The sequence below is a fragment of the Anomaloglossus baeobatrachus genome, chromosome 5 (genome assembly GCF_048569485.1).
Source record: "Anomaloglossus baeobatrachus isolate aAnoBae1 chromosome 5, aAnoBae1.hap1, whole genome shotgun sequence".
Classification (NCBI taxonomy): Eukaryota; Metazoa; Chordata; class Amphibia; order Anura; family Aromobatidae; genus Anomaloglossus; species Anomaloglossus baeobatrachus.
In genome coordinates, this window is record NC_134357.1 from 598,940,520 (window position 1) to 598,958,587 (window position 18,068).

Below are 18,068 nucleotides of genomic sequence, written 5' to 3' on the forward strand. Positions count from 1 at the left end.
TCCTCTGCCCCTATACTGCCCTGATATCCTCTGCCCCTATACTGCCCTGATATCCTCTGACCCTATACTGCCCTGATATCCTCTGACCCTATACTGCCCTGATATCCTCTGACCCTATACTGCCCTGATATCCTCTGCCCCTATACTGCCCTGATATCCTCTGCCCCTATACTGCCCTGATATCCTCTGACCCTATACTGCCCTGATATCCTCTACCCTATACTGCCCTGCTATCCTCTACCCCTATACTGCCCTGCTATCCTCTACCCTATACTGCCCTGCTATCCTCTACCCCTATACTGCCCTGATATCCTCTGACCCTATACTGCCCTGATATCCTCTGCCCCTATACTGCCCTGATATCCTCTGACCCTATACTGCCCTGATATCCTCTACCCTATACTGCCCTGCTATCCTCTACCCCTATACTGCCCTGATATCCTCTGACCCTATACTGCCCTGATATCCTCTACCCTATACTGCCCTGCTATCCTCTACCCTATACTGCCCTGATATCCTCTGCCCCTATACTGCTCTGATATCCTCTGCCCCTATACTGCCCTGCTATCCTCTACCCTATACTGCCCTGCTATCCTCTACCCTATACTGCCTCACTGTGTTTCAGTCCTGGAGATTTGCAGTTGCTGCTTCCATTCTGCTTCGGTGCCGGTCAGTGCCTCCCATCCTCCCCTGACTACTCCACCCAGCAGATTCTGTGCCTCCCATCCTCCCCTGACTACTCCACCCAGCAGATTCTGTGCCTCCCATCCTCCCCTGACTACTCCACCCAGCAGATTCTGTGCCTCCCATCCTCCCCTGACTACTCCACCCAGCAGATTCTGTGCCTCCCATCCTCCCCTGACTACTCCACCCAGCAGATTCTGTGCCTCCCATCCTCCCCTGACTACTCCACCCAGCAGATTCTGTGCCTCCCATCCTCCCCTGACTACTCCACCCAGCAGCAGGTTCAGCGACGCCCATCAGCACCCAGACTGCGAAGTGTCACCCAGCACTCAGCTGTTATCCATGCCTGCAACATCTATCCACAGCACACAGCCTCCAGGACCCTGCACCTGGCACTGCCGCCTGCCCAGGACCCTGCACCTGCCCAGGACCCTGCACCTGGCACTGCCGCCTGCCCAGGACCCTGCACCTGCCCAGGACCCTGCACCTGGCACTGCCGCCTGCCCAGGACCCTGCACCTGCCCAGGACCCTGCACCTGGCACTGCCGCCTGCCCAGGACCCTGCACCTGCCCAGGACCCTGCACCTGGCACTGCCGCCTGCCCAGGACCCTGCACCTGCCCAGGACCCTGCACCTGGCACTGCCGCCTGCCCGGGACCCTGCTCCTGCCCAGGACCCTGCACCTGGCACTGCCGCCTGCCCAGGACCCTGCACCTGCCCAGGACCCTGCACCTGGCACTGCCGCCTGCCCAGGACCCTGCACCTGCCCAGGACCCTGCACGTGGAACTGCCGCCTGCCCAGGACCCTGCACCTGGCACTGCCGCCTGCCCAGGACCCTGCACCTGGCACTGCCGCCTGCCCAGGACCCTGCACCTGGCACTGCCGCCTGCCCAGGACCCTGCACCTGGCACTGCCGCCTGCCCAGGACCCTGCACCTGGCACTGCCGCCTGCCAAGGACCCTGCACCTGGCACTGCTGCCTGCCCAGGACCCTGCACCTGGCACTGCCGCCTGCCCAGGACCCTGCACCTGGCACTGCCGCCTGCCCAGGACCCTGCACCTGGCACTGCCGCCTGCCCAGGACCCTGCACCTGGCGCTGCCGCCTGCCCAGGACCCTGCACCTGGCGCTGCCGCCTGCCCAGGACCCTGCACCTGGCACTCTGCTCTCTGCACCCGGCCTATCTAGGTATAGGGTGCAAGGTCCTGTGCCCCTCTAGGCTGCCCCTGGCTGCCATGCTGCTCCTCCGCAGGGACCGCCTGCTGCTGGTTCTGGCGCTGTCCGCTCTCCTTGGCGCTGATATATATTTCCACCTGTGGCCGGAGATCCAGGTTCGGTTGGGCCGTGGCTGTGTCTGTGAGGACTCCGCGCCCCTGGTGGAGAATGCCACCGTATCCAGTGCCCACACCGCCCCCGCCACCACCCGCTACCCTGGCTCCAAACTACAGGACCTGTTTTCTCACCATCTGTACCTGGCAATGGCCACCAAACCACTGTCCGAGGACCAGCTGCTCAACACCCACGAGACCGTCCGCTACCAGAGGAAGAGGGTGGCCAGCTTCAACCGGTAAGAGGAGCCACCAAGTAACGTGTCCCTGATCCCTCACCTCCACTAACATGTATTGTACCGTACCTCTGCCTCTAACGTGTCCTCACCTGTGTATAATACCGTACCTCTGCCTCTAACGTGTCCTCACCTGTGTATAATACCGTACCTCCGCCTCTAACGTGTCCTCACCTGTGTATAATACCGTACCTCTGCCTCTAACGTGTCCTCACCTGTGTATAATACCGTACCTCTGCCTCTAACGTCTCCTCACCTGTGTATAATACCGTACCTCTGCCGCTAACGTCTCCTCACCTGTGTATAATACCGTACTCCCACCTCTAACATGCCCTCACCTGTGTATAATACCGTACCTCCGCCTCTAACGTGTCCTCACCTGTGTATAATACCGTACCTCTGCCTCTAACGTGTCCTCACCTGTGTATAATACCGTACCTCTGCCTCTAACGTCTCCTCACCTGTGTATAATACCGTACTCCCACCTCTAACATGCCCTCACCTGTGTATAATACCGTACCTCCGCCTCTAACGTGTCCTCACCTGTGTATAATACCGTACCTCTGCCTCTAACGTCTCCTCACCTGTGTATAATACCGTACCTCTGCCTCTAACGTGTCCTCACATGTGTATAATACCGTACCTCTGCCTCTAACGTGTCCTCACCTGTGTATAATACCGTACCTCTGCCTCTAACGTGTCCTCACCTGTGTATAATACCGTACCTCCGCCTCTAACGTGTCCTCACCTGTGTATAATACCGTACCTCTGCCTCTACCGTGTCCTCATCTGTGTATAATACCGTACCCCCACCTCTAACATGTCCTCACCTGTGTATAATACCGTACCTCTGCCTCTAACGTGTCCTCACCTGTGTATAATACCGTACCTCTGCCGCTAACGTCTCCTCACCTGTCTATAATACCGTACTCCCACCTCTAACATGCCCTCACCTGTGTATAATACCGTACCTCCGCCTCTAACGTCTCCTCACCTGTGTATAATACCGTACCTCTGCCTCTAACGTCTCCTCACCTGTGTATAATACCGTACCTCTGCCTCTAACGTGTCCTCACCTGTGTATAATACCGTACCCCCACCTCTAACATGTCCTCACCTGTGTATAATACCGTACCTCTGCCGCTAACGTGCCCTCACCTGTGTATAATACCGTACCTCCACCTCTAACGTGTCCTCACCTGTGTATAATACCGTACCTCCGCCTCTAACGTGTCCTCACCTGTGTATAATACCGTACCTCCGCCTCAAATGTGTCCTCACCTGTGTATAATACCGTACCTCTGCCTCTAACGTCTCCTCACCTGTGTATAATACCGTACCTCTGCCTCTAACGTGTCCTCACCTGTGTATAATACCGTACCCCCACCTCTAACATGTCCTCACCTGTGTATAATACCGTACCTCTGCCTCTACCGTGTCCTCATCTGTGTATAATACCGTACCCCCACCTCTAACATGTCCTCACCTGTGTATAATACCGTACCTCTGCCGCTAACGTGCCCTCACCTGTGTATAATACCGTACCTCTGCCTCTAACGTGTCCTCACCTGTGTATAATACCGTACCTCTGCCGCTAACGTGCCCTCACCTGTGTATAATACCGTACCTCCACCTCTAACGTGTCCTCACCTGTGTATAATACCGTACCTCCGCCTCTAACGTGTCCTCACCTGTGTATAATACCGTACCTCCGCCTCAAATGTGTCCTCACCTGTGTATAATACCGTACCTCTGCCTCTAACGTCTCCTCACCTGTGTATAATACCGTACCTCTGCCTCTAACGTCTCCTCACCTGTGTATAATACCGTACCTCTGCCTCTAACATGTCCTCACCTGTGTATAATACCGTACCCCCACCTCTAACATGTCCTCACCTGTGTATAATACCGTACCTCTGCCTCTAATGTGTCCTCACCTGTGTATAATACCGTACCTCTGCCTCTAACGTGTCCTCACCTATGTATAATACCGTACCTCTGCCTCTAATGTGTCCTCACCTGTGTATAATACCGTACCTCTGCCTCTAATGTGTCCTCACCTGTGTATAATACCGTACCTCTGCCTCTAATGTGTCCTCACCTGTGTATAATACCGTACCTCTGCCTCTAATGTGTCCTCACCTGTGTATAATACCGTACCTCTGCCTCTAATGTGTCCTCACCTGTGTATAATACCGTACCTCTGCCTCTAACATGTCCTCACCTGTGTATAATACCGTACCTCTGCCTCTAACGTGTCCTCACTTGTGTATAATATCGTACCTCTGCCTCTAACGTGTCCTTACCTGTGTATAATACCGTACCTCTGCCTCTAATGTCTCCTCACCTGTGTATAATACCGTACCTCTGCCTCTAATGTGTCCTCACCTGTGTATAATACCGTACCTCTGCCTCTAACGTGCCCTCACCTGTGTATAATACCGTACCCCCACCTCTAACGTGTCCTCACCTATGTATAATACCGTACCTCTGCCTCTAATGTGTCCTCACCTGTGTATAATACCGTACCTCTGCCTCTAATGTGTCCTCACCTGTGTATAATACCGTACCTCTGCCTCTAACGTGCCCTCACCTGTGTATAATACCGTACCTCTGCCTCTAATGTGTCCTCACCTGTGTATAATACCGTACCTCTGCCTCTAACGTGTTCTCACCTGTGTATAATACCGTACCTCTGCCTCTAACGTGCCCTCACCTGTGTATAATACCGTACCCCCACCTCTAACGTGTCCTCACCTATGTATAATACCGTACCTCTGCCTCTAACGTGTCCTCACCTGTGTATAATACCGTACCTCTGCCTCTAATGTGTCCTCACCTGTGTATAATACCGTACCTCTGCCTCTAACGTGTCCTCACCTGTGTATAATACCGTACCTCCGCCTCTAACGTGTCCTCACCTGTGTATAATACCGTACCTCTGCCTCTAATGTGTCCTCACCTGTGTATAATACCGTACCTCTGCCGCTAACGTGTCCTCACCTATGTATAATACCGTACCTCCGCCTCTAACGTGTCCTCACCTGTGTATAATACCGTACCTCTGCCTCTAATGTGTCCTCACCTGTGTATAATACCGTACCTCTGCCTCTAACGTGTTCTCACCTGTGTATAATACCGCATCAGTCCATCACAGTTCCATGTCCGCACCCCTCCCCCGCGGCCTCATTAGTCATTGTTCTTTCCTGGATGAGGTCAGAGGGGACTTTCTGATGATGAATCTTCCGGAGTCTGAACAGTCTGCGGCTCCTTCACATTCTCCGAAGTGATGACTGTGTCTGTGCGGGCAGCTGTATACACCGGACAGGGAGAATGTGTATATATACCGAAAACTGGCAGACCCCCAGGGTATACCATCCGGCCCGTCAGGGTATAGCCTCCGGGCCCACCAGGGTATACCATCCTGGCCGTCAGGGTATAGCTTCCGGGCCCACCAGGGTATACCATCCGGGCTGTCAGGGTATACCATCCGGGCCCCCCAGGGTATACCATCCTGGCAGTCAGGGTATAGCCTCCGGGCCCACCAGGGTATACCATCCGGGCCGTCAGGGTATAGCCTCCGGGCCCACCAGGGTATACCATCCGGGCTGTCAGGGTATAGCCTCCGGGCCCACCAGGGTATACCATCCGGGCCCACCAGGGTATAGCCTCCGGGCCCACCAGGGTATACCATCCGGCCCGTCAGGGTATAGCCTCCGGGCCCACCAGGGTATACCAACCAGGCTGTCAGGGTATACCATCCGGGCCCATCAGGGTATACCATCCGGGCTGTCAGGGTATAGCCTCCGGGCCCACCAGGGTATACCATCCGGGCCGTCAGGGTATAGCCTCCGGGCCCACCAGGGTATACCATCCGGGCCGTCAGGGTATAGCCTCCGGGCCCACCAGGGTATACCATCCGGGCCGTCAGGGTATAGCCTCCGGGCCCACCAGGGTATACCATCCGGCCCGTCAGGGTATAGCCTCCAGGCCCACCAGGGTATACCATCCGGCCCGTCAGGGTATAGCCTCCGGGCCCACCAGGGTATACCATCCTGGCCGTCAGGGTATAGCCTCCAGGCCCCCCAGGGTATAATCTCCGGATCCCCAGGGTATACAGTCATATGAAAAAGTTTGTGCACCCCTATTAATGTAACCTTTTTTCTTTATAACAATTTGGGTTTTTGCTATTTCAGTGTCATATATCTAATAACTGATGGACTGAGTAATATTTCTGCATTGAAATGAGGTTTATTGTACTAACAGAAAATGTGCAATCCGCATTTAAACAAGATTTGACCGGTGCAAAAGTATGGGCACCTCCACATAAAAGTGACATCAATATTTTGTAGCTCCTCCTTTTGCAGAAATCACAGCCTCTAGTGGCTTCCTGTGGCTGTTAATGAGTTCCCCGATCCTGGATGAAGGTAGATTTGACCATTCCTGGTTACAAAACAATTCCAGTTCAGGTAAGTTTGATGGTCGCCGAGCATGGACCGCCGCTTCACATTATCCCACAGATGTTCAATGATATTCAGGTCTGGGGACTGGGATGGCCATTCCAGAACATTGTAATTGTTCCTCTGCATGAATGCCTGAGTAGATTTGGAGCGGTGTTTTGGATCATTGTCTTGCTGAAATATCCATCCCCTGCGTAACTTCAACTTCGTCACTGATTCTTGCACATTATTGTCAAGAATCTGCTAATACTGAGTTGAATCCATGCGACCCTCAACTTTACCAAGATTCCCGGTGCCGGCATTGGCCACACAGCCCCAAAGCATGATGGAACCTCCACCAAATGTTACTGTGGGGAGCAAGTGCTTTTCTCGGAATGCCGTGTTTTTTTGCCTCCATGCATAACGCCTTTTTGTATGACCAAACAACTCAATCTTTGTTTCATCAGTCCACAGGACCTCCTTCCAAAATGTAACTGGCTTGTCCAAATGTGCTTTTGCATACCTCAGGCGACTCTGTTTGTGGCGTGCTTGCAGAAACGGCTTCTTTCGCATCACTCTCCCATACAGCTTCTCCTTGTGCAACGTGCGCTGTATTGTTGACCGATGCACAGTGACACCATCTGCAGCAAGATGATGCTGCAGGTCTTTGGAGGTGGTCTGTGGATTGTCCTTGACTGTCCTCACCATTCTTCTTCTCTGCCTTTCTGATATTTTTCTTGGCCTGCCACTTCTGGGCTTAACAAGAACTGTACCTGTGTTCTTCCATTTCCTTACTATGTTCCTCACAGTGGAAACTGACAGGTTAAATCTCTGAGACAACTTTTTGTACCTTCCCCTGAACAACTATGTTGAATAATCTTTGTTTTCAGATCATTGGAGAGTTGTTTTGAGGAGCCCATGATGCCACTCTTCATAGGAGATTCAAATAGGAGAACTACTTGCAAGTGGCCACCTTAAATACCTTTTCTCATGATTGGATACACCTGCCTATGAAACTCAAAGCTCAATGAGGTTACAAAACCAATTTAGTGCTTTAGTAAGTCAGTAAAAAGTAGTTAGAAGGGTTCAAATCAAGAAATTGATAAGGGTGCCCATACTTTTGCACCGGTCAAATTTTGTTTAAATACGGATTGCACATTTTCTGTTAGTACAATAAACCTCATTTCAATCCAGAAATATTCCTCAGTCCATCAGTTATTAGATATATGAAACTGAAATAGCAAAAACCCAAATTGTTATAAAGAAAAGAGGTTACATTAATAGGGGTGCCCAAACTTTTTCATATGACTGTAACTTCCGGGCCCCCAGGGTATAACCTCCAGGCCCCCAAGGTATAACCTCCAGGGCCCCAAGAGTATAAACTCCAGACACCCCCCTTCCCCAGTAAATGATCTCCGACACCCCCCCCCCCCCCCAGTGTATCATTTTCGGCCCCTCACTCTCTTGGGGAATAAACCTCCGGCCCCTCACTCTCTGGTGTAGAAACCTCCGGCCCCTCACTCTCTGGTGTAGAAACCTCCGGCCCCTCACTCTCTGGTGTAGAAACCTCCGGCCCCTCACTCTCTGGTGCAGAAACCTCCGGCCCCTCACTCTCTGGTGTAGAAACCTCCGGACCCTCACTCTCTGGTGTAGAAACCTCCGGCCCCTCACTCTCTGGTGTAGAAACCTCCGGCCCCTCACTCTCTGGTGTAGAAACCTCCGGCCCCTCACTCTCTGGTGTAGAAACCTCCGGACCCTCACTCTCTGGTGTAGAAACCTCCGGCCCCTCACTCTCTGGTGTAGAAACCTCCGGCCCCTCACTCTCTGGTGTAGAAACCTCCGGCCCCTCACTCTCTGGTGCAGAAACCTCCGGACCCTCACTCTCTGGTGTAGAAACCTCCGGACCCTCACTCTCTGGTGTAGAAACCTCCGGCCCCTCAGTCTCCGGTGTAGAAACCTCCGGCCCCTCACTCTCTGGTGTAGAAACCTCCGGCCCCTCACTCTCTGGTGTAGAAACCTCCGGCCCCTCACTCTCTGGTGTAGAAACCTCCGGCCCCTCACTCTCCCGTGTATAAACCTCCGGCCCCTCACTCTCCCGTGTAGAAACCTCCGGCCCCTCACTCTCTGGTGTAGAAACCTCCGGCCCCTCACTCTCTGGTGTAGAAACCTCCGGCCCCTCACTCTCTGGTGTAGAAACCTCCGGCCCCTCACTCTCTGGTGTAGAAACCTCCGGCCCCTCACTCTCTGGTGTAGAAACCTCCGGCCCCTCACTCTCTGGTGTAGAAACCTCCGGCCCCTCACTCTCTGGTGTAGAAACCTCCGGCCCCTCACTCTATGGCGTAGAAACCTCCGGCCCCTCACTCTCTGGTGTAGAAACCTCCGGACACTCACACTGTGGTGCAGAAACCTCCGGCCCCTCACTCTCTGGTGTAGAAACCTCCGGCCCCTCACTCTCTGGTGTAGAAACCTCCGGCCCCTCACTCTCTGGTGCAGAAACCTCCGGACCCTCACTCTCTGGTGTAGAAACCTCCGGACCCTCACTCTCTGGTGTAGAAACCTCCGGATCCTCACTCTCTGGTGTAGAAACCTCCGGATCCTCACTCTCTGGTGTAGAAACCTCCGGATCCTCACTCTCTGGTGTAGAAACCTCCGGATCCTCACTCTCTGGTGTAGAAACCTCCGGACCCTCACTCTCTGGTGTAGAAACCTCCGGCCCCTCACTCTCTGGTGTAGAAACCTCCGGATCCTCACTCTCTGGTGTAGAAACCTCCGGACCCTCACTCTCTGGTGTAGAAACCTCCGGACCCTCACTCTTTGGTGTAGAAACCTCCGGACCCTCACTCTCTGGTGTAGAAACCTCCGGCCCCTCACTCTCTGGTGTAGAAACCTCCGGCCCCTCACTCTCTGGTGCAGAAACCTCCGGACCCTCACTCTCTGGTGTAGAAACCTCCGGACCCTCACTCTCTGGTGTAGAAACCTCCGGATCCTCACTCTCTGGTGTAGAAACCTCCGGATCCTCACTCTCTGGTGTAGAAACCTCCGGATCCTCACTCTCTGGTGTAGAAACCTCCGGATCCTCACTCTCTGGTGTAGAAACCTCCGGACCCTCACTCTCTGGTGTAGAAACCTCCGGCCCCTCACTCTCTGGTGTAGAAACCTCCGGATCCTCACTCTCTGGTGTAGAAACCTCCGGACCCTCACTCTCTGGTGTAGAAACCTCCGGACCCTCACTCTTTGGTGTAGAAACCTCCGGACCCTCACTCTCTGGTGTAGAAACCTCCGGACCCTCACTCTCTGGTGTAGAAACCTCCGGATCCTCACTCTCTGGTGTAGAAACCTCCGGCCCCTCACTCTCTGGTGTAGAAACCTCCGGATCCTCACTCTCTGGTGTAGAAACCTCCGGACCCTCACTCTCTGGTGCAGAAACCTCCGGACCCTCACTCTCTGGTGCAGAAACCTCCGGACCCTCACTCTCTGGTGCAGAAACCTCCGGACCCTCACTCTCTGGTGCAGAAACCTCCGGACCCTCACTCTCTGGTGCAGAAACCTCCGGACCCTCACTCTCTGGTGCAGAAACCTCCGGACCCTCACTCTCTGGTGCAGAAACCTCCGGACCCTCACTCTCTGGTGCAGAAACCTCCGGACCCTCACTCTCTGGTGTAGAAACCTCCGGACCCTCACTCTCTGGTGTAGAAACCTCCGGACCCTCACTCTCTGGTGTAGAAACCTCCGGACCCTCACTCTCTGGTGTAGAAACCTCCGGACCCTCACTCTCTGGTGTAGAAACCTCCGGACCCTCACTCTCTGGTGTAGAAACCTCCGGACCCTCACTCTCTGGTGTAGAAACCTCCGGACCCTCACTCTCTGGTGCAGAAACCTCCGGACCCTCACTCTCTGGTGCAGAAACCTCCGGACCCTCACTCTCTGGTGTAGAAACCTCCGGACCCTCACTCTCTGGTGTAGAAACCTCCGGCCCCTCACTCTCTGGTGTAGAAACCTCCGGCCCCTCACTCTCTGGTGTAGAAACCTCCGGATCCTCACTCTCTGGTGCAGAAACCTCCGGATCCTCACTCTCTGGTGTAGAAACCTCCGGATCCTCACTCTCTGGTGTAGAAACCTCCGGTTCCTCACTCTCTGGTGCAGAAACCTCCGGACCCTCACTCTCTGGTGTAGAAACCTCCGGACCCTCACTCTCTGGTGTAGAAACCTCCGGATCCTCACTCTCTGGTGTAGAAACCTCCGGACCCTCACTCTCTGGTGTAGAAACCTCCGGCCCCTCACTCTCTGGTGTAGAAACCTCCGGACCCTCACTCTCTGGTGTAGAAACCTCCGGACCCTCACTCTCTGGTGTAGAAACCTCCGGACCCTCACTCTCTGGTGTAGAAACCTCCGGACCCTCACTCTCTGGTGTAGAAACCTCCGGACCCTCACTCTCTGGTGTAGAAACCTCCGGACCCTCACTCTCTGGTGTAGAAACCTCCGGACCCTCACTCTCTGGTGTAGAAACCTCCGGACCCTCACTCTCTGGTGTAGAAACCTCCGGCCCCTCACTCTCTGGTGTAGAAACCTCCGGATCCTCACTCTCTGGTGTAGAAACCTCCGGATCCTCACTCTCTGGTGTAGAAACCTCCGGACCCTCACTCTCTGGTGCAGAAACCTCCGGACCCTCACTCTCTGGTGTAGAAACCTCCGGATCCTCACTCTCTGGTGTAGAAACCTCCGGCCCCTCACTCTCTGGTGTAGAAACCTCCGGATCCTCACTCTCTGGTGTAGAAACCTCCGGATCCTCACTCTCTGGTGTAGAAACCTCCGGTTCCTCACTCTCTGGTGTAGAAACCTCCGGATCCTCACTCTCTGGTGTAGAAACCTCCGGATCCTCACTCTCTGGTGTAGAAACCTCCGGATCCTCACTCTCTGGTGTAGAAACCTCCGGACCCTCACTCTCTGGTGTAGAAACCTCCGGACCCTCACTCTCTGGTGTAGAAACCTCCGGTTCCTCACTCTCTGGTGCAGAAACCTCCGGACCCTCACTCTCTGGTGCAGAAACCTCCGGATCCTCACTCTCTGGTGTAGAAACCTCCGGACCCTCACTCTCTGGTGTAGAAACCTCCGGACCCTCACTGTCTGGTGTAGAAACCTCCGGCCCCTCACTCTCTGGTGTAGAAACCTCCGGATCCTCACTCTCTGGTGTAGAAACCTCCGGATCCTCACTCTCTGGTGTAGAAACCTCCGGACCCTCACTCTCTGGTGCAGAAACCTCCGGTTCCTCACTCTCTGGTGCAGAAACCTCCGGTTCCTCACTCTCTGGTGCAGAAACCTCCGGATCCTCACTCTCTGGTGTAGAAACCTCCGGACCCTCACTCTCTGGTGTAGAAACCTCCGGATCCTCACTCTCTGGTGTAGAAACCTCCGGATCCTCACTCTCTGGTGTAGAAACCTCCGGCCCCTCACTCTCTGGTGTAGAAACCTCCGGATCCTCACTCTCTGGTGTAGAAACCTCCGGACCCTCACTCTCTGGTGTAGAAACCTCCGGACCCTCACTCTCTGGTGTAGAAACCTCCGGACCCTCACTCTCTGGTGTAGAAACCTCCGGAGGAGACATTGGGACAGGGGATATTTATTTGTTTCCATGTTAATGTCTATGGATGTGGATGAGAACAGAGAAGCCCCCGGAGGTGCTTGTGGGGGGCACATACTTTTCTTTGCTCGGTGTGTGACTCCACGGGTTTCGGGGTGGCTGCCCTTCCCCCACATTCTTGGCTCTGGGGCTGCAGGACATGTGGCTGTTTGCTCTCTGCTGTTTGTCTAAGGATGTTCTGTTTAATCCCTCAAGGGGATTGTAGTGGTGATGATGGGTGTGATCCTCCATCCTGACCCGTGATCTGTCACCCGGACAGGAGCTTTTAACTGATATGTGAACTCTTACCCACTGATCCACTCTGCAGTGCATTATTCTGTATACACTGGAGATAAAGATTAGAGAACACACAGTTTCCTAAATGTTGCGCTCTTTGAGTCGTCCTCTGTGATTATCTCCTCACATGAGGAAACTCGCAGGATTCTCCATTTCATAAACTGAATTTATTGTAAAGCAAATAATAAAAATGTAAATGAGATAAATGTAAGAGACCCGGATCACAATTAGAGAACCCGGATCACAATTAGAGAACCCGAATCACAATTAGAGGACGCGGATCACAATTGGAGAACCCGGATCACAATTGGAGAACCCGGATCACAATTGGAGAACCCGGATCACAATTGGAGAACCCGGATCACAATTGGAGAACCCGGATCACAATTGGAGGACGCGGATCACAATTGGAGGACGCGGATCACAATTGGAGGACGCGGATCACAATTGGAGGACGCGGATCACAATTGGAGGACGCGGATCACAATTGGAGGACGCGGATCACAATTGGAGGACGCGGATCACAATTGGAGGACGCGGATCACAATTGGAGGACGCGGATCACAATTGGAGGACGCGGATCACAATTGGAGGACGCGGATCACAATTGGAGGACGCGGATCACAATTGGAGGACGCGGATCACAATTGGAGGACGCGGATCACAATTGGAGGACGCGGATCACAATTGGAGGACCCGGATCACAATTGGAGAACCCGGATCACAATTAGAGGACACGGATCACAATTAGAGGACGCGGATCACAATTAAAGAACCCGGATCACAATTAGAGGACGCGGATCACAATTGGAGAACCAGGATCACAATTAAAGAACCAGGATCACAATTAGAGGACACGGATCACAATTGGAGAACCCGGATCACAATTGGAGAACCCGGATCACAATTGGAGAACCCGGATCACAATTGGAGAACCCGGATCACAATTGGAGTACCCGGATCACAATTGGAGATCGCGGATCACAATTGGAGATCGCGGATCACAATTGGAGATCGCGGATCACAATTGGAGATCGCGGATCACAATTGGAGATCGCGGATCACAATTGGAGATCGCGGATCACAATTGGAGATCGCGGATCACAATTGGAGAACCCGGATCACAATTGGAGAACCCGGATCACAATTGGAGAACCCGGATCACAATTGGAGAACCCGGATCACAATTGGAGAACCCGGATCACAATTGGAGAACCCGGATCACAATTGGAGAACCCGGATCACAATTGGAGAACCCGGATCACAATTGGAGAACCCGGATCACAATTAGAGAACACTGTCAGATCCCTCCAAGGTATTGGTGTTAATCTGCACCTGGTGTTAATTTCCTTCATTATCTGACAACCCTATATGACTGGCAGAATAACTTTCCAGCTCCACTGACTATGCCGTTCCAAAGTGACTGAAACCCTGACTGAGAATATTGCATCCTAACAACATCACAAACTCTTTCAAGTCCCCCAAGAAGGCTGGTCGTCCTCAAAAAACAAATGCAAGAGAGAACAGAATATTGTGGAGACTCCCAATGGGTGATCGTTTCCACACTGCAGCTGGAATTACTCGCCAAATTCAGCACTGAACAGGGTAAGGATCTGTCTCGTTATACAGTGTCACAACGTGTAAGAGCATTTGGACTGAAAGCCCACTCTGCAATTACTAAACCTCTTATTAGCAGGAAGAATCATAAAGCTACACTCTCCTTTGGTGAGGAGCATGTTGTGTCAACAGAGAAATGTCCACAGGTCATTTTACTGATGAAAGCAAGGGTAATTTAATTGGGCATGATGGGAAACATTATGTTCATCCACAAACTGGGGAAAGACTGAACCCAAAGTGTGTTCATAAGGCAGTGACAGGTGGTGGAGGAAGGGTCATGGTTTGGGGGATGTTTTCTGCAGCAGGAGTTGTACCTCTCATACATCTACATAATAGAGTGAATATAAGCTCCTTACTTGTGTCCATCACTCAATCAGTAGCAATTTTCATGTAGGACAATGTCCCCTGTCACACACAAAAATGGGGAAACAGCTCCTGGAAACAATGATATGGCCACAGCCCAGAGTCCTGATCTATACCCAATAGATACCTCCGGAAAATCTTTGGTGGCAAAGTTATGGCCAAGAAACCCACAACAGTCAAAGAACTGTGGAAGAGACTGGAAGAAGAGTGGATCAAAATCCCTCCAGAGCAGTGTGAGAGACTAGTGATGTCCTGTGGAAGAGACTGGAAGAAGAGTGGGCCAAAATCCCCCCAGAGCAGTGTGAGAGACTAGTGATGTCCTGTGGAAGAGACTGGAAGAAGAGTGGGCCAAAATCCCCCCAGAGCAGTGTGAGAGACTAGTGATGTCCTGTGGAAGAGACTGGAAGAAGAGTGGACCAAAATCCCCCCAGAGCAGTGTGAGAGACTAGTGATGTCCTGTGGAAGAGACTGGAAGAAGAGTGGGCCAAAATCCCCCCAGAGCAGTGTGAGAGACTAGTGATGTCCTGTGGAAGAGACTGGAAGAAGAGTGGACCAAAATCCCCCCAGAGCAGTGTGAGAGACTAGTGATGTCCTGTGGAAGAGACTGGAAGAAGAGTGGGCCAAAATCCCCCCAGAGCAGTGTGAGAGACTAGTGATGTCCTGTGGAAGAGACTGGAAGAAGAGTGGACCAAAATCCCCCCAGAGCAGTGTGAGGGACTAGTGATGTCCTGTGGAAGAGACTGGAAGAAGAGTGGGCCAAAATCCCCCCAGAGCAGTGTGAGGGACTAGTGCTGTCCTGTGGAAGAGACTGGAAAAAGAGTGGGCCAAAATCCCCCCAGAGCAGTGTGAGGGACTAGTGATGTCCTGTGGAAGAGACTAGAAGAAAAGTGGGCCAAAATCCCCCCAGAGCAGTGTGAGGGACTAGTGATGTCCTGTGGAAGAGACTGGAAGAAGAGTGGATCAAAATCCCCCCAGAACAGTGTGAGAGACTAGTGATGTCCTGTGGGAGACTGGAAGAAGAGTGGGCCAAAATCTCCCCAGAGCAGTGTGAGAGACTAGTGATGTCCTGTGGAAGAGACTGGAGGAAGAGTGGGCCAAAATCCCCCCAGAGCAGTGTGAGGGACTAGTGATGTCCTGTGGAAGAGACTGGAAGAAGAGTGGGTCAAAATCCCCCCAGAGCAGTGTGAGAGACTAGTGATGTCCTGTGGAAGAGACTGGAAGAAGAGTGGCCAAAATCCCCCCAGAGAAGTGTGAGAGACTAGTTTTGTCCTGTGGAAGAGACTGGAAGAAGAGTGGGCCAAAATCCCCCCAGAGCAGTGTGAGGGACTAGTGATGTCCTGTGGAAGAGACTGGAAGAAGAGTGGGCCAAAATCCCCCCAGAGCAGTGTGAGAGACTAGTGATGTCCTGTGGAAGAGACTGGAAGAAGAGTGGACCAAAATCCCCCCCAGAGCAGTGTGAGAGATTAGTGATGTCCTGAAGAAGAGACTGGAAGAAGAGTGGGCCAAAATCCCCCAGAGCAGTGTGAGAGACTAGTGATGTCCTGTGGGAGACTGGAAGAAGAGTGGCCAAAATCCCTCCAGAGCAGTGTGAGAGACCAGTGATGTCCTGTGGAAGAGACTGGAAGAAGAGTGGGCCAAAATCCCCCCCAGAGCAGTGTGAGAGACTAGTGATGTCCTGTGGAAGAGACTGGAAGAAGAGTGGGCCAAAATCCCCCCCAGAGCAGTGTGAGAGACTAGTGATGTCCTGTGGAAGACACTGGAAGAAGAGTGGGCCAAAATCCCCCCAGAGCAGTGTGAGGGACTAGTGATGTCCTGTGGAAGAGACTGGAAGAAGAGTGGACCAAAACCCCCCCAGAGCAGTGTGAGAGACTAGTGATGTCCTGTGGAAGAGACTGGAAGAAGAGTGGATCAAAATCCCCCGAGAGCAGTGTGAGAGACTAGTGATGTCCTGTGGAAGAGACTGGAAGAAGAGTGGGCCAAAATCCCCCCAGAGCAGTGTGAGGGACTAGTGATGTCCTGTGGAAGAGACTGGAAGAAGAGTGGACCAAAATCCCCCCAGAGCAGTGAGAGAGACTAGTGATGTCCTGTGGAAGAGACTGGAAGAAGAGTGGGCCAAAATCCCCCCCAGAGCAGTGTGAGAGACTAGTGATGTCCTGTGGAAGACACTGGAAGAAGAGTGGGCCAAAATCCCCCCAGAGCAGTGTGAGGGACTAGTGATGTCCTGTGGAAGAGACTGGAAGAAGAGTGGGCCAAAATCCCCCCCAGAGCAGTGTGAGGGACTAGTGATGTCCTGTGGAAGAGACTGGAAGAAGAGTGGGCCAAAATCCCCCCAGAGCAGTGTGAGGGACTACTGATGTCCTGTGGAAGGGACTGGAAGAAGAGTGGGCCAAAATCCCTCCAGAGCAGTGTGAGGGACTAGTGATGTCCTGTGGAAGAGACTGGAAGAAGAGTGGACCAAAATCCCCCCAGAGCAGTGTGAGAGACTAGTGATGTCTTGTGGAAGAGACTGGAAGAAGAGTGGGACAAAATCCCTCCAGAGCAGTGTGAGATACTAGTGATGTCCTGTGGAAGAGACTGGAAGAAGAGCAGACCAAAATCCCCCCAGAGCAGTGTGAGGGACTAGTGATGTCCTGTGGAAGAGACTGGAAGAAGAGTGGGCCAAAATCCCCCCAGAGCAGTGTGAGGGACTAGTGATGTCCTGTGGAAGAGACTGGAAGAAGAGTGGGCCAAAATCCCCCCAGAGCAGTGTGAGGGACTACTGATGTCCTGTGGAAGAGACTGGAAGAAGAGTGGGCCAAAATCCCCCCAGAGCAGTGAGAGGGACTAGTGATGTCCTGTGGAAGAGACTGGAAGAAGAGTGGGCCAAAATCCCCCCAGAGCAGTGTGAGGGACTACTGATGTCCTGTGGAAGAGACTGGAAGAAGAGTGGGCCAAAATCCCCCCAGAGCAGTGTGAGAGACTAGTGATGTCCTGTGGAAGAGACTGGAAGAAGAGTGGGCCAAAATCCCCCCAGAGCAGTGTGAGGGACTAGTGATGTCCTGTGGAAGAGACTGGAAGGGTCGTGGGGGCAGCGCGATGCCGCACGGCAAAATGGTACGCACTCAGCCAATGATGAATACAAAGTCTCTGGTAAAGCAACTGGCTGGATGGACGGGTCCCACAGACGGCTGCGGTGGTTCTTCTCCCGGTAGGTTGACGGTGACTGCCTTTCCCTGCACCTGTGTTGTGTTCTCGGTTCTGGTGGCTTCCCACCGGTAACCCGCTCCCCAGCTTGGATGGAGGCTGAGGGAGCCCCTTTTGCCCGCAGGCTCTGGCCCTGGGAACTGTAGCCTTGGCGGTGAATGTGTTTCCCTTCACTGTTTGAGCTGTTGCCTTCAATCGGGTCTTGACTGCTGGGAAACCCCGGAGGTTCCCTTCGCTAATGGATTTGACCAGTTTTACAGCGACTCCAAGCCTGGTCGGGGTCCGTAGGCCCTGCCGAATGGTGC

The 18,068-nt window shown here is 53.2% G+C and overlaps 1 protein-coding gene across 3 annotated transcripts in view; it reads left to right on the forward strand.

Moving 5' to 3' along the window:
- Positions 1-1,716: 1,716 nt before the first annotated feature.
- Positions 1,717-18,068, forward strand: part of FAM20A (FAM20A golgi associated secretory pathway pseudokinase) — a 132,660-nt gene continuing 116,308 nt past the window's right edge. For all 3 annotated transcript variants that reach the window (XM_075348036.1, XM_075348037.1, XM_075348038.1), the window contains exon 1: positions 1,717-2,250. In XM_075348036.1, the coding sequence (XP_075204151.1) occupies positions 1,919-2,250 (332 nt within the window). In that variant the 5' untranslated portion in view covers positions 1,717-1,918. The remainder of the gene's footprint in view (positions 2,251-18,068) is intronic.